The sequence below is a fragment of the Boleophthalmus pectinirostris genome, unplaced genomic scaffold (genome assembly GCF_026225935.1).
Source record: "Boleophthalmus pectinirostris isolate CB_2022bp ecotype Guang Dong unplaced genomic scaffold, ASM2622593v1 HiC_scaffold_2825, whole genome shotgun sequence".
NCBI lineage: Eukaryota > Metazoa > Chordata > Actinopteri > Gobiiformes > Gobiidae > Boleophthalmus > Boleophthalmus pectinirostris.
In genome coordinates, this window is record NW_026571290.1 from 1,395,058 (window position 1) to 1,408,711 (window position 13,654).

At 42.5% G+C, this 13,654-nt stretch overlaps 2 protein-coding genes across 9 annotated transcripts in view; both read right to left on the reverse strand.

Moving 5' to 3' along the window:
- The window catches only part of LOC110172386 (uncharacterized), a 67,573-nt gene that overhangs the window by 28,363 nt on the left and 25,556 nt on the right, over nucleotides 1–13,654 (reverse strand). The window lies entirely within an intron of this gene.
- mgst1.2 (microsomal glutathione S-transferase 1.2) lies at nucleotides 1,301–11,764 on the reverse strand. Of its 8 annotated transcripts, none has more exons than XM_055159946.1 (6): nucleotides 11,738–11,764; nucleotides 9,358–9,512; nucleotides 7,020–7,139; nucleotides 6,380–6,391; nucleotides 4,187–4,284; nucleotides 1,301–2,666 (listed from the first exon to the last, which is right to left on the reverse strand). In XM_055159946.1, the coding sequence occupies exons 3-6, from the start codon at nucleotides 7,122–7,124 to the stop codon at nucleotides 2,420–2,422; spliced, it is 462 nt and encodes a 153-aa protein (XP_055015921.1). In that variant the 5' UTR covers nucleotides 7,125–7,139; nucleotides 9,358–9,512; nucleotides 11,738–11,764; the 3' UTR covers nucleotides 1,301–2,419. The 8 variants fall into 8 exon arrangements, with proteins under 8 accessions (XP_055015921.1, XP_055015917.1, XP_055015920.1 ...); XM_055159942.1 differs by lacking the exon at nucleotides 6,380–6,391 and adding an exon at nucleotides 5,177–5,188 and having other exon boundaries at nucleotides 11,738–11,757; XM_055159945.1 differs by lacking the exon at nucleotides 6,380–6,391 and adding an exon at nucleotides 5,177–5,188 and having other exon boundaries at nucleotides 9,358–9,494; nucleotides 11,738–11,756.

Sequence of the window (13,654 nt, forward strand, 5' to 3'; positions counted from 1 at the left end):
ATGAATCTACACAAACTATTGAAGGAAACACACAGAGGACGTCGGTGAATAATGTTCTGTAAAGGGTCTTTAAAAGCTCTATAGAAATAAAGACTTAGTTATTTTCTTATTTACATTTATGGATATGAAATTCTCCTTAGATAATTAAGAGATGAACGACGAATGAGGAGAGGAGGAGATATTAACAGACTGTTCCTACGAAGAGAAAGTTTCTATATTTATTTCTTACAAACACTGACCCCTGGTGGCTAAATCAAGAATATTAAATTAAACTCGCTCGATGAGGACATATGATTGATGGACTGATGTCATGGCTTATGTTACATGATGTGCAGTGTTGGGAGTAACGTGTAGGAAAAGTAGTGAGTTACTGTGCGGCGTTGTTTTTTTTACTTTAATGCAGTAAAGTGGCATTACAGGGAAAAACGTGGTAATATTTTCCTGTGTACAAATGTGACCATCGTTACGGTTCCGAGTGTCGGGTCGGTGCGGAGGTGAAGCCCGCGTAGACCGTCCGGTGACCGCAGGTGAAAGGACCGACGCAGAACTCCACGCTCCACGAGACGAAGAACAGACGACGCACGATCGAGCTCGGGATCCTCTCAGGGGCGGGCCTAGATTCTAAGTTCTAGTCCAAGATTAGTCCTGGTTCAGTCCACGGTTTAGTGCTGGTTTGGTCCTGGTTCAGTCCACGGTTAGGTCCACGGTTTTAGACCTGGTTTGGTCCTGGTTCAGTCCTTGTTTAGACCTAGTTTAGTCCTGGTTACCTCCGCCAAGGAGGTTATGTTTTTACCAGCGTTTGTTTGTTTGTCTGTTTCCAACATAACTCAAAAAGTTATGGACTGATTTTGATGAAATTTTCAGGATTTGTTGGAAATGTGCAAAGGAAGAACTGATTTCATTTTGGGGGTGATCCAGAAGAAATCCTGGATTCTGGATCACTTTGAAATTTTAGTCAACATTGTGGTAAATGGGGCCAAAAATTGTGTTTCTCAATATCTCGGTTAATTATTGACCAAACCCCATGAAATTTGACTCAGGGATGGACAATGGGATCCTCTTTCATATTCCAAAGGCTGATCCGGATCTGATCCAGAAGACTGATTTTATCACAATTTATATAAAAAATGGGGGTAGTCCTTGGCGGAGGTCTGCGCTCTCTGACTGCTTTTCTAGTTCAGTCCTGGTTCAGTCCTGGTTCAGTCCTGGTTCAGTCCTGGTTCAGTCCTGGTTCAGTCCTGGTTCAGTCCTGGTTCAGTCCGTCTACAGAGGAGAAAATAAAACCATGATTCAGACCAAGAAGATGGAAAATATCAGTTTTATTTGAAAAATGATTTTACAAAAAGCCTTTGATTTGTGGGATGAAGTCGTGTGTTTTCTGTGTTTTACACATCAGGATCAGAACAGGGTTAAAGCCCCACGGCGGAATATTTCTTCACATTAGAATAACAAATTACAAAAAGCGAAAAGACCAAAATACAAGAGCAGGAATGTACGTTTAGATCAACTTATTTAGTTTTATCCTTAAAGAGGAAATATCGACTCTGGAGTTTTAACTGGGTGTTCACACCAAAGTGTCAAAAAATGTCCTTCATGTCTCTATTTGGAGCCTTTGCATTTGAGTTCAGAAGCCGTGGACAAATGGGAGAAAAATACTTGACGAGCGTCTGTTGCCCTGGAAACAAGAGCCCGGTCCCGGTCTTTTCCCAAAACGATGGACCAGACTGAGAGACTTTAGTGTTTTTATTACATAAAACCATCAGAGGAGGAGATCGACTCGGCGCGTTTATATTTATACTCCACTAATGTCACTGGATCAGTCCCGGTCTAGTCCCGGTCTAGTCCCGGTCTAGTCCCGGTCTAGTCCCGGTCTAGTCCCGGTCTAGTCCCGGTCTAGTCCTGGTGATCTGCTCGGTGATTGTGGTGTATATATTTATACTCTGCTAATGTTTGTGTCTCTGGTTCTTGGGTCTTTCTCTTTCTTCTGGATAATAACGTCTCTACGTCTCTGGATACTCGTCCCTGATTGGTTGATGTGGCGCGTCCGATGTGAAAAGTTCAGCATTTTCATCTTCTGCCGCTGACGCTCTGGACGCATGTCTAGAGCGTTGACGCCAGAACTCTGAAGACACGCCGCAAAAACTCAGGACGCCCCAGACGCCCCAGACGCCCCAGACGCCCCTCCACAGACTTTACATATAAACTGGACATTTTGACGCTTCGGTGTGAATCTCAACAGTTCACAAATTTACACCAACATGTTCCATTTATTTTAAAAATATATATTCACCCAAAACAATGTGTTATTACCCCAGAGAAGTATAATACTCCCTCCTCATGACCCCAGAGAAGTATAATACTCCCTCCTCATGACCCCAGACAAGTATAATACTCCCTCCTGGTGGTGCTGGTGGTCTTCTCAGTGGAAGACGACGCTGTGGACCACACTATGGGCCATGGACATGGTGGTCAGGAGCCCCACGATCCAGCTGAGGCCGCGGGACGGCTGCGGCAGAGCGCGCAGGTACGCCACCGTGTGGATGAAACGAGAACACACAAAGACGCGGAAGTGGAGCAGGGCCCAGGCCGGATCGGGGCCGGTCAGAGAGTAAAGAAAACCAATGAGAACGAACGGAACGATGTTCTCCAGGTCGTTCTGATGGCACCTGCAAAAGAACAACAATCATAAACAACAACAAACAACAACAACAACAACAGAAACAACAACAAACAGAAACAACAACAGAGTACAAGTAGTAGTAGTAGCAGTAGTAGTAGCAGTAGTAACAGTAGCAGCAGTAGCAGTAGCAGTAGCAGTAGTAACAGTAGCAGCAGTAGCAGTAGTAGCAGTAGCAGTAGTAGTAGCAGTAGTAGTAGCAGTAGCAGTAGCAGTAGCAGTAGTAGCAGTTGTAGTAGCAGTAGCAGTAGCAGTAGCAGTAGTAGCAGTAGCAGCAGTAGCAGCAGTAGTAGCAGTAGCAGTAGTAGCAGTAGCAGTAGCAGCAGTAGTAGCAGTAGTAGCAGTAGTAGCAGTAGTAGCAGCAGTAGTAGCAGTAGTAGCAGTAGTAGCAGTAGTAGCAGTAGTAGTAGTAGTAGTAGTAGTAGTAGCAGTAGCAGTAGTAGCAGTAGCAGCAGTAGCAGCAGTAGCAGCAGTAGCAGCAGTAGTAGTAGTAGTAGCAGTAGTAGCAGTAGCAGTAGTAGCAGTAGTAGCAGTAGTAGTAGTAGTAGTAGTAGTAGCAGTAGCAGCAGTAGCAGTAGTAGCAGTAGTAGCAGTAGTAGCAGTAGTAGCAGTAGTAGTAGTAGTAGCAGTAGCAGTAAGCAGTAGTAGCAGTAGTAGCAGTAGTAGCAGTAGTAGCAGTAGTAGCAGTAGTAGCAGTAGTAGTAGTAGTAGTAGTAGTAGCAGTAGCAGTAGCAGTAGCAGCAGTAGCAGCAGTAGCAGCAGTAGCAGCAGTAGTAGTAGCAGTAGCAGTAGTAGTAGTAGCAGTAGTAGTAGTAGTAGCAGTAGCAGTAGTAGCAGCAGTAGTAGCAGTAGTAGTAGCAGTAGTAGTAGTAGCAGTAGTAGCAGTAGCAGTAGTAGTAGCAGTAGTAGCAGTAGTAGTAGCAGTAGTAGCAGTAGTAGCAGTAGTAGCAGTAGTAGCAGTAGTAGCAGTAGTAGCAGTAGTAGTAGCAGTAGCAGTAGCAGTAGCAGTAGCAGTAGTAGCAGTAGCAGTAGTAGCAGTAGTAGCAGTAGTAGTAGTAGCAGTAGTAGTAGTAGTAGTAGCAGTAGTAGTAGTAGCAGTAGTAGTAGCAGTAGTAGCAGTAGCAGTAGTAGCAGTAGTAGCAGTAGTAGTAGCAGTAGTAGCAGTAGTAGCAGTAGTAGCAGTAGTAGCAGTAGTAGCAGTAGTAGCAGTAGTAGTAGTAGCAGTAGTAGCAGTAGTAGTAGCAGTAGTAGCAGTAGTAGCAGTAGTAGCAGTAGTAGTAGTAGTAGCAGTAGTAGCAGTAGTAGCAGTAGCAGTAGTAGCAGTAGTAGCAGTAGCAGTAGTAGCAGTAGCAGTAGTAGCAGTAGTAGCAGTAGTAGTAGTAGTAGCAGTAGTAGCAGTAGTAGTAGCAGTAGTAGTAGCAGTAGTAGCAGTAGTAGCAGTAGTAGTAGTAGCAGTAGTAGTAGTAGTAGCAGTAGTAGTAGTAGTAGTAGTAGTAGTAGCAGTAGTACCTTCGTGCTCTCTCCACGTCATCGTTTGTTCTCACGAGTTGTTTTAAATCTTCTGGTTTAGACGAATGAGCTGCTGCGTCCTCAGGGTTTTGAAACGCCTGAAACACAAGAAATACACAAGAGTACACACAAGTACTGCGTCAGTACACACCAGAGTACACACAAGTACTGCGTCAGTACACACCAGAGAACACACCAGAGTACACACAAGTACTGCGTCAGTACACACCAGAGAACACACCAGAGTACACACAAGTACTGCGTCAGTACACACCAGAGTACACACAAGTACTGCGTCAGTACACACCAGAGTAACACACCAGAGTACACACAAGTACACACAAGTACTGCGTCAGTACACACAAAAGTAGTCAGTACACACAAGTACTGCGTCAGTACACACCAGAGTACACACAAGTACTGCGTCAGTACACACCAGAGTACACACAAGTACTGCATCAGTACATACAAGAGTACACACAAGTACTGCGTCAGTACACACCACAGTACACACAGGAGTACACGCACGAGTACACGCACGAGTACACGCACGAGTACACGCACGAGTACACGCACGAGTACACAGATTCATACACCAACACATACACATTGTGAGGGAAGCGCTGCAGTCGTAGTAGTATTAGTATCACTAGAAGTACTTTCTGGGTGATGCGGTAGTACGCGGTCAATAGGAGTAGTCGTAGTATTTGCAGTACCTTGCGGGTCAGGCAGTAGTACTCGTAGTATTTGCAGTACCTTGCGGGTCAGGCAGTAGTACTCGTAGTATTTGCAGTACCTTGCGGGTCAGGCAGTAGTACTCGTAGTATTTGCAGTACCTTGCGGGTCAGGCAGTAGTACTCGTAGTATTTGCAGTACCTTGCGGGTCAGGCAGTAGTACGCGGTCAGTAGTAGTACTCGTAGTATTTGCAGTACCTTGCGGGTCAGGCGGTAGTACGCGGTCAGTAGTAGTACTCGTAGTATTTGCGGTACCTTGCGGGTCAGGCGGTAGTACTGGTAGTATTTGCAGTACCTTGCGGGTCAGGCGGTAGTACGCGGTCAGTAGTACTGGTAGTATTTGCAGTACCTTGCGGGTCAGGCGGTAGTACGCGGTCAGTAGTACTGGTAGTATTTGCAGTACCTTGCGGGTCAGGCGGTAGTACGCGGTCAGTAGTACTGGTAGTATTTGCAGTACCTTGCGGGTCAGGCGTAGTAGTGCGGTCAGTAGTAGTACTGGTAGTATTTGCAGTACCTTGCGGGTCAGGCGGTAGTACTGGTAGTATTTGCAGTACCTTGCGGGTCAGGCGGTAGTACTGGTAGTATTTGCAGTACCTTGCGGGTCAGGCGGTAGTACTGGTAGTATTTGCAGTACTTGCGGGTCAGGCGTAGTATCGTAGTATTTGCAGTACCTTGCGGGTCAGGCAGTAGTACGTAGTTATTTGCAGTACCTTGCGGGTCAGTAGCAGTAGTACTGGTAGTAGTATTTGCAGTACCTTGCGGGTCAGGCGGTAGTACTGGTAGTATTTGCAGTACCTTGCGGGTCAGGCGGTAGTACGCGGTCAGTAGTAGTACTGGTAGTATTTGCAGTACCTTGCGGGTCAGGCGGTAGTACGCGGTCAGTAGTAGTACTGGTAGTATTTGCAGTACCTTGCGGGTCAGGCGGTAGTACGCGGTCAGTAGTACTGGTAGTATTTGCAGTACCTTGCGGGTCAGGCGGTAGTACGCGGTCAGTAGTAGTACTGGTAGTATTTGCAGTACCTTGCGGGTCAGGCGGTAGTACGCGGTCAGTAGTAGTACTGGTAGTATTTGCAGTACCTTGCGGGTCAGGCGGTAGTACGCGGTCAGTAGTAGTACTGGTAGTATTTGCAGTACCTTGCGGGTCAGGCGGTAGTACTGGTAGTATTTGCAGTACCTTGCGGGTCAGGCGGTAGTACTGGTAGTATTTGCAGTACCTTGCGGGTCAGGCGTAGTAGTAGTACTGGTAGTATTTGCAGTACCTTGCGGGTCAGGCAGTAGTAGAGCGGTCGCAGTAGTCAGTAGTACTGGTAGTATTTGCAGTACTTGCGGGTCAGGCTAGTACGCGGTCAGTAGTAGTACGGTAGTAGCGGTAGTAGCGGTAGTAGTAGTAGTATTTGCAGTACCTTGCGGGTCAGGTGGTAGTACGCGGCAGTAGTGTACTGGTAGTATTTGCAGTACCTTGCGGGTCAGGCGGTAGTACGCGGTAGTACGGGGTATCAGCAGGAGTTTTGTGGTGATTATCGCGCGTATTTGCGTCAGAGGCCATACTGGTAGTATTTGCAGTACCTTGCGGTCAGGACTAGTACCGGTCAGTAAACAGGTAGTATTTGCAGTACCTTGCGGGTCAGGACGGTAGTACCAGGTCAGTACTAAACAGGTAGCATTTTTGTGTGGCAGGTGGAAGTACAGAGGTTCAGTAGTAGTAGTAGTAGTATTTGCAGTTAGCAGTAGTAGCAGTAGTAGTTGCAGTAGTTAGCGGGTAGCAGTAGTAGTAGCAGTAGTAGTTGCAGTAGTAGTAGCAGTAGTAGTTAGTTAGCAGTAGTAGTTAGTAGTAGTGTAGTTGCAGTACTTGCAGTAGTAGTAGTTGCAGTAGTAGTAGTAGTAGTAGTGCAGTAGTAGCAGCAGTAGTAGTAGTGTAGTAGTAGTAGTAGTAGTAGTGCGTAGTAGTGCAGTTAGTAGTAGTTGCAGTAGTAGTAGTAGTAGCAGTAGTAGTATTTAGTACAGTGTAGTAGTAGTAGTAGCAGTAGTAGTAGTAGCAGTAGTAGTTGCAGTAGTAGTAGCAGTAGTTCAGTAGTAGTTGCAGTAGCAGTAGTTAGTAGCGGTAGTACGCGGTCACGGGGCCCATCAGCAGGAGTTTTGTGGTGATTATCGCCGCGTATTTGGCGAAAGATCGAAAAACCTCGTCCTCCATCAGAGACGCCATCTTGGATTTAAGACTCTGAAACAAAAACAGAACTGAACCAGGACTGAAGTACAGGACTAAACCAGGACTAAACCAGGACTAAACCAGGACTAAACCAGGACTAAACCAGGACTAAACCAGTTTTTTGTGTGGCAGTTGGACTGGAAGTGTGTACAGAGGTGACAGGTGAACAAGTAGTAGTAGTAGTAGTAGTAGTAGTAGTAGTAGTAGTAGTAGCAGTAGTAGTTGCAGTAGTAGTTAGTAGTAGTAGTAGTAGCAGTAGTGCAGTAGTAGTTAGCAGTAGTAGTAGTAGCAGTAGTAGTAGTTGCAGTAGTCGTCACAGTAGTAGTAGTAGTAGTTGCAGTAGTAGTAGTAGTAGCAGTAGTAGCAGTAGCAGTAGTAGTAGTAGTAGTAGTAGCAGTAGTAGTAGCAGTAGTAGTTAGTAGTAGTAGTAGTAGCAGTAGTAGTAGCAGTAGCAGTAGTAGCAGTAGTAGTTTGCAGTAGTAGTAGCAGTAGTAGCAGTGCAGTAGTTGCAGTAGTAGTAGTAGTAGTAGTTGCAGCAGTAGTAGTTGCAGTAGTAGTGCAGCAGTAGTAGCAGTAGTAGTAGTAGTAGTAGTAGTTGCAGTAGTAGTAGTAGTAGTAGTTAGCAGTAGTAGTAGCAGTAGCAGTAGTAGTAGTAGCAGTAGTTGCAGTAGTAGTTGCAGTTAGTAGTAGTAGTAGTAGTAGTAGTAGTAGTAGCAGTAGTAGTAGTAGTAGTAGTAGTAGTAGTAGTAGTAGTAGTAGTAGTAGTAGTAGTAGTAGCAGTAGTAGTAGTAGTAGTAGTAGCAGTAGTAGTAGTAGTAGTAGTAGTAGTAGCAGTAGTAGCAGTAGTAGCAGTAGTAGTAGTAGTAGTAGTAGTAGTAGTAGTAGTAGCAGTAGTAGCAGTAGTAGCAGTAGTAGCAGTAGTAGTAGTAGCAGTAGTAGCAGTAGTAGTAGTAGTAGTAGTAGTAGTAGTAGTAGTAGTAGTAGCAGTAGTAGCAGTAGCAGTAGCAGTAGTAGTAGTAGTAGCAGTAGTAGTAGCAGTAGTAGTAGCTAGTAGCAGTAGTAGCAGTAGTAGCAGTAGTAGTAATCACAGTATCAGAAACAGAAAAGTACTACTATTTTGTACTTAAGTAAAATTACATTTACTCAGCTAAAGATGCACTCAATTACAAGTAGAAGTACTGCTGCCAAAAGTACTTAAGTAAAAAGTACACATGAAAAATACTTCTAGGACCAAACCAGGACCAAACCAGGACCAAACCAGGACCAAACCAGGACCAAACCAGGTCTAATACAGGGACCAAAATCAGGATTTAAACCAGGATTTAATTAGGACTGAACCAGGACCAAACCCAAGACTAAACCAGGACTAAATCAGAACTAAACCAGGATTTATCCAGGACTAATCCAGGTCTAAAACCAGGACCAAAATCAGAATTAAAAAGGATTTAATTAAGACTGAACCAGGACCAAACTAGGAACTAAACCAGAATTAAACCAGGATTAAACCAGGATTAAACCAGGATTAAACCAGGATTAAACCAGGATTAAACCAGGTCTAAAACGTGGAGTAAAATCAGGGTTAAACCAGGATTTCATTAGAACTAAACCAGGTCTAAACCAGGTCTAAACCAGGTCTAAACCAGGTCTAAACCAGTTTTTTTGTGTGTCAGATGTGGGTGTGGCAGTTGGACTGTCAGTGTGTACAGAGGTGACAGGTGAACAAGTAGTTGTAATAGTTGCAGTAGCAGTAACAGTAGTAGTAGTATTTGTAGTAGTAATCACAGTAGCAGTAACAAAAAGTACTGCAATTTTGTACTTTAGTAGAAGTACATTTACTCAGCTAAAGATGTACTCAATTACAAGTAAAAGTACTGCTGCCAAAAGTACTTAAGTAAAAGTAAAAACTACACATGAAAAATACTTCAAGGACTAAACCAGGACTAAACCAGGACTAAACCAGGACTAAACCAGGACTAAACCAGGACTAAACCAGGACTAAACCAGGACTAAACCAGGTCCAGACTCAAATCGATTTAAAACTCTTCAAATCTGGAGACAGTCCCAAACACAAAGTACTTTTGACAACTGCAGTATTTATACTATTTGCATGACTTGTAGTACTTGTAGTACTTGTAGTAGCAGCATTTGCAGTAGTATTTGCAGTAGTATTTGCAGTAGTATTTGCAGTAGTATTTGCAGTAGTATTTGCAGTAGTATTTGCAGTACTTACAGGGAGCGCAGTGCAGTAGAGCAGAGGTGGTTGTGTAAGAGTTTGGACTGAACACAAACACTCTGTGATGTCACTTCCTGTGAGGAGGCGGAGCCACCAGCAGGTTCACACAAGTCCACAGGAGGCGGTCCCAAGTACTACAAGTACACACAATACTGCAGTACTTTTAGCTGAGTCATGCAGTACAAACACACACAATACTGCAGTACTTTTACACAAGTCACACATGATACTGCAGTATTTTTTACCAGAGTCATATAGTACAAACACACAAATGATACTGTAGTACTTTACCTGAGTACTATAGTACAAACACATGATACTGCAGTACTTTTCTATGTGTGAAGTACAAATACACACGATACCTCAGTACTTTACCTGAATACTATAGTACAAATACACAATACTGTAGTACTTTTAGCTGAGTCATGCAGTACAAATACACACAATACTGCAGTTTACAGTTTTACAGATCCAATAAAAAAGCCAAACCAAATCTCCAGGTCTAAACCAGGTCTAAACCAGGTCTAAACCAGGACTAAACCAGGACTAAACCAGGACTAAACCAGGACTAAACCAGGACTAAAATCAGGACTAAACCAGGACCAAAATCAGGATTAAACCAGGATTTAATTTAGGACAATCCAGAAAATCCAAATCCAACAGACGTCGATGTTTAACTGAACCAAACATAAAATAAAACCAAAAAACACTTCAGTTTTAAAATGGGTCAAGTTTCTTCACTTCTGCCTCAAATCGACAGTTTAAACATGAATCACCTGAGGGTTTGGCTCCATCTACTGGACACAACAGGAATAAACTCAAAAACTAAAAAGAGGAAAGAGACGAGAAGAACGAGACCTGGACCTGGACCTGGACCTGGACCTGGACCAGGACCTGGACCAGGAGCAGAGGGTCTGGGTTTTTTCACGTGACAAAAGGAGCTGTTCACTTGAAAATCGACGTCTTGCGCAGCTTGAGTTTAAACTTTTTCCCTCTGATGTGACGAGTGTTTGGAAAGAAATTTATTCAAGTGGATCATGAGTGAAATTATTTTACACTAAAAACTGAGGACTTTTTATAAACTAAATTATTTCTGTACTTTACAATAGTAAAGTGAAGTTTACTTCAAGTCGACTTGAGTTTTCAGTTTAGACTCTGTTCTGTTGAAATACAAAAGTTTAGCTTCAGCACTTTTTACAAATAAAGACGTGATCTTGGAGAGAACATTTCCTTTACATTTTGACCTCAAATGTCACTTTTTCTTTTCATTTTCTCCAGTGAAGAAGAACTTTCATAATCTTTGTTTGTGAAATGTTTGAAAAAAGATCAAACTTGTTTTCAACGTTGTGTCGTGTGATGTTGTAAAAGCGTCACACTGTTTATATCAGACATGTCCAAACTACGGCCCGGGGGCCAAATGTGGCCCTCTGACAAGTTTTTCTTGGCCCTCAGATTTCCAGGTGAATTGGCCCAAATGACTTTGCTTCATTTATAAATGAAATATTTACTACAAGTTTTGTGAAAATCGACCTTGATAAATCAAATATTTAATATTCAGTTTGTGTTTTTCAGGATTTTCGTGTAAATAAAGTCGGATGGTTCATTCTAACGTGTTAAACCTGCACATGTTTCAGTGATTCACTGCACTGAGCTCCAGTCTCCGGCCTCGATCGACTCTGCTTCATCTGGGTTTAGAAATGTGGCTCTGGATGAAAAAAGTTTGGACTCTCCTGATTTAAATACTTGAAATATCCTCCTTAAAGTATTGTTCAAGTTTCCTCCCAGTGTCTGTGCACAAGAGTAAAGTACAAATAAAATGACAAACAAACTTAAAGTACAACAACAAGTAAATGAGAAAAATAACCAAAGTTTATCAAAGTTTACTTAAAGTAAACTTTAAAGTGTACTTTTGTAAACTTAAAATGAACTTTAAAGTATACTTAAAGAAAAAACTATGAAAAAGTATTGAGTATATTTTCTAGTACAGTAAAAGTACTTGTTCTGTAGTGTACTTGATATACTGAAGTATACTTAATAAAATTAACTTTAAGTGTACTACTCTTACGAAGGACTCTCATGTACAATGATTTCAAGTATTTCTATCTAGAATTGATCATTTTTTTTATTTATTTCCAGCTCTTAAACTCTGAGCACAGATGATTCTTTTTGGTGCTGACGTCGTTTATTTGAAGAAAACTTCACTTAAATTAAAATAATCTCGCTGCACAAACACGTCATTTCTCTAGTTTTAAGTCATTTTCTGGTAGATTTAAGTGTTTAGATGTTAGATTTAGGCCGAGTGTTTCAGTCTGAGAGAAGAAGAGCTGAGTCTGGATCTGCAGGTTTTTATAAAAAAGTGTTTTTGAATGTTACTTACTTCCTGTTCTCACGTCCAGGGGCCAAATGAGTCCCCACAGGAACAAGCTCAGCTTTTAAGGTTCTGGACTGGACCAAAACTGAAACGAGTGGGGGAGTCCTGGTTTAGACCTGGTTTAGTCCTGGTTTAGTCCTGGTTTAGTCCTGGTTTAGTCCTGTTTTAGTCCTGGTTTAGTCCTGGTTTAGTCCTTATCCTTTCCTTTCATAACAGTGATCCATCTGACTGTGGGTCCATGGACTTGATCACAAACCAGACTCTACAAAAACTCATCAAAAATAAAAAATAACGTGTTTCCTTTTGTACATTCATGACCAAACTTTACAAACATTTACATAGAGCAAAATAAAATAAATTATTTCTTTTTTGTGTGTGTGTTTTTCTGCATTAGGTTCATACAAACTAATAATAATGTGGCGCCATCTGCAGGTTCACGCCGGGAACTGCACTCACTGTTTTTACATTCTAACAGATTAAACAGAAGCCAGACCTGGTCTAGTCCTGGTCTAGTCCTGGTTTAGACCTGGTCTAGTCCTGGTTTAGACCTGGTTTGGTCCTAATTTAGTTCTGGTTTAGTCCTGGTTTAGACCTGGTCTAGTCCTGGTTTAGACCTGGTTTGGTCCTAATTTAGTTCTGGTTTAGTCCTGGTTTAGTCCTAATTTAATCCTGGTTTAGTCCTGGACAGTGTTGGAGCAAAATTTTTTTAATTATTGCAAAACTTAAACAGAAGTGAAATCTAAAATGGTGTAACGGATAAAAAGAATAAAATACCAATTTAATAAAAACTTTAAGACGAAACAAAACAAAACAAAACAAATGCTCATAGCTGAAGTCAGTCGAACAGAGCCTCGTGAAGCATCGACACCTCAGTCGTAATATCGTCTCAAATGGTTGGACGTGTCTGAGGCCTCGGAGAAACACTGACCTCTAGTGGACAAATTTAACCATTGTCACGCAGGTGTCTCAGTATTGATGAAGTATTATTAGTGTAAGACAATAGGCGAGTTTGAGCTGACGTCATTGTTATTAAAAGCCCGCGTTGCTGCTGGGAAATATTTTGGTCGGAGGCAAGAAACACGTTCGCGTCAAACACAGTGCGTAACCTCACGTATTTCTCCCCGATAATGTTAAACTCCTGCTGCATTATCAGATGCACAAATAGAAGCACGGAAAATGTCTTTTTCATATTCTGAGTAAAAAGAACCGCTAACGGTGAATTAAACGACTTTCAAACATCCGCAGAGCAAACGTAGAAGATCCTAACAAACCGTGGACTCCAACAAGTTCAACAACACATCCAGACTCTTGGAGGTTTTCATCTTTTCTGCTGTGAATGGCCCAGGAGTTTCCACCAAGTCATTGTGGATGTCGCCCAAGTGAATATTTGTCCAGGTAGTTGGAGATTCAGACCAGAAATTTGGTTTGGTCCAGGTTCTGTCGGGGTTGAAAAGGGTGATTTGTCGTCCGTCGATGCTTATGACCAATTTCTGGTCAAATGGTCTTGGGTCCTCTGCCGTTAGAGTGGATAAATAACCGGGATCAATACCCTTTACGTGTTTTCTCGCTCCGTCCGTCATGTTGAATTAGTGTTTCTTGCCGCCAACCAAAATAATTCCCAGCATGCAACGCGCGCTTTTGTCAACAATGAAACTCGCCTATAGTTGTGTGCAGAGCGACACCGTACCAACAACAACAACAATAATAATGATTATTTAAAATAATATGTAAAGAGCAACATAAATAACATGCTGTAAATAAGAAAATAGGTGTGACCTTGTGAGGTGGAATTAGATCAAAGTGATCCCAAACCATGGATCCACTTGTAGACGCCATCGAAAATGAAACAAACACCAAAAGTCGCCAAAATCACCATTAACGTCACACAATACTCCTCACTACCCAACATCTTTAAGAAATATT

What these genes read in the sequence shown, in the direction of transcription:
- mgst1.2 (XM_055159941.1), bottom strand. An exon ending in GACGTGGAGAGAGCACGAAG is followed by an intron (nt 2,667 to 4,186) that starts GTACTACTGCTA and finishes GTTCTTTTGCAG; the next exon opens with GTGCCATCAGAACGACCTGG.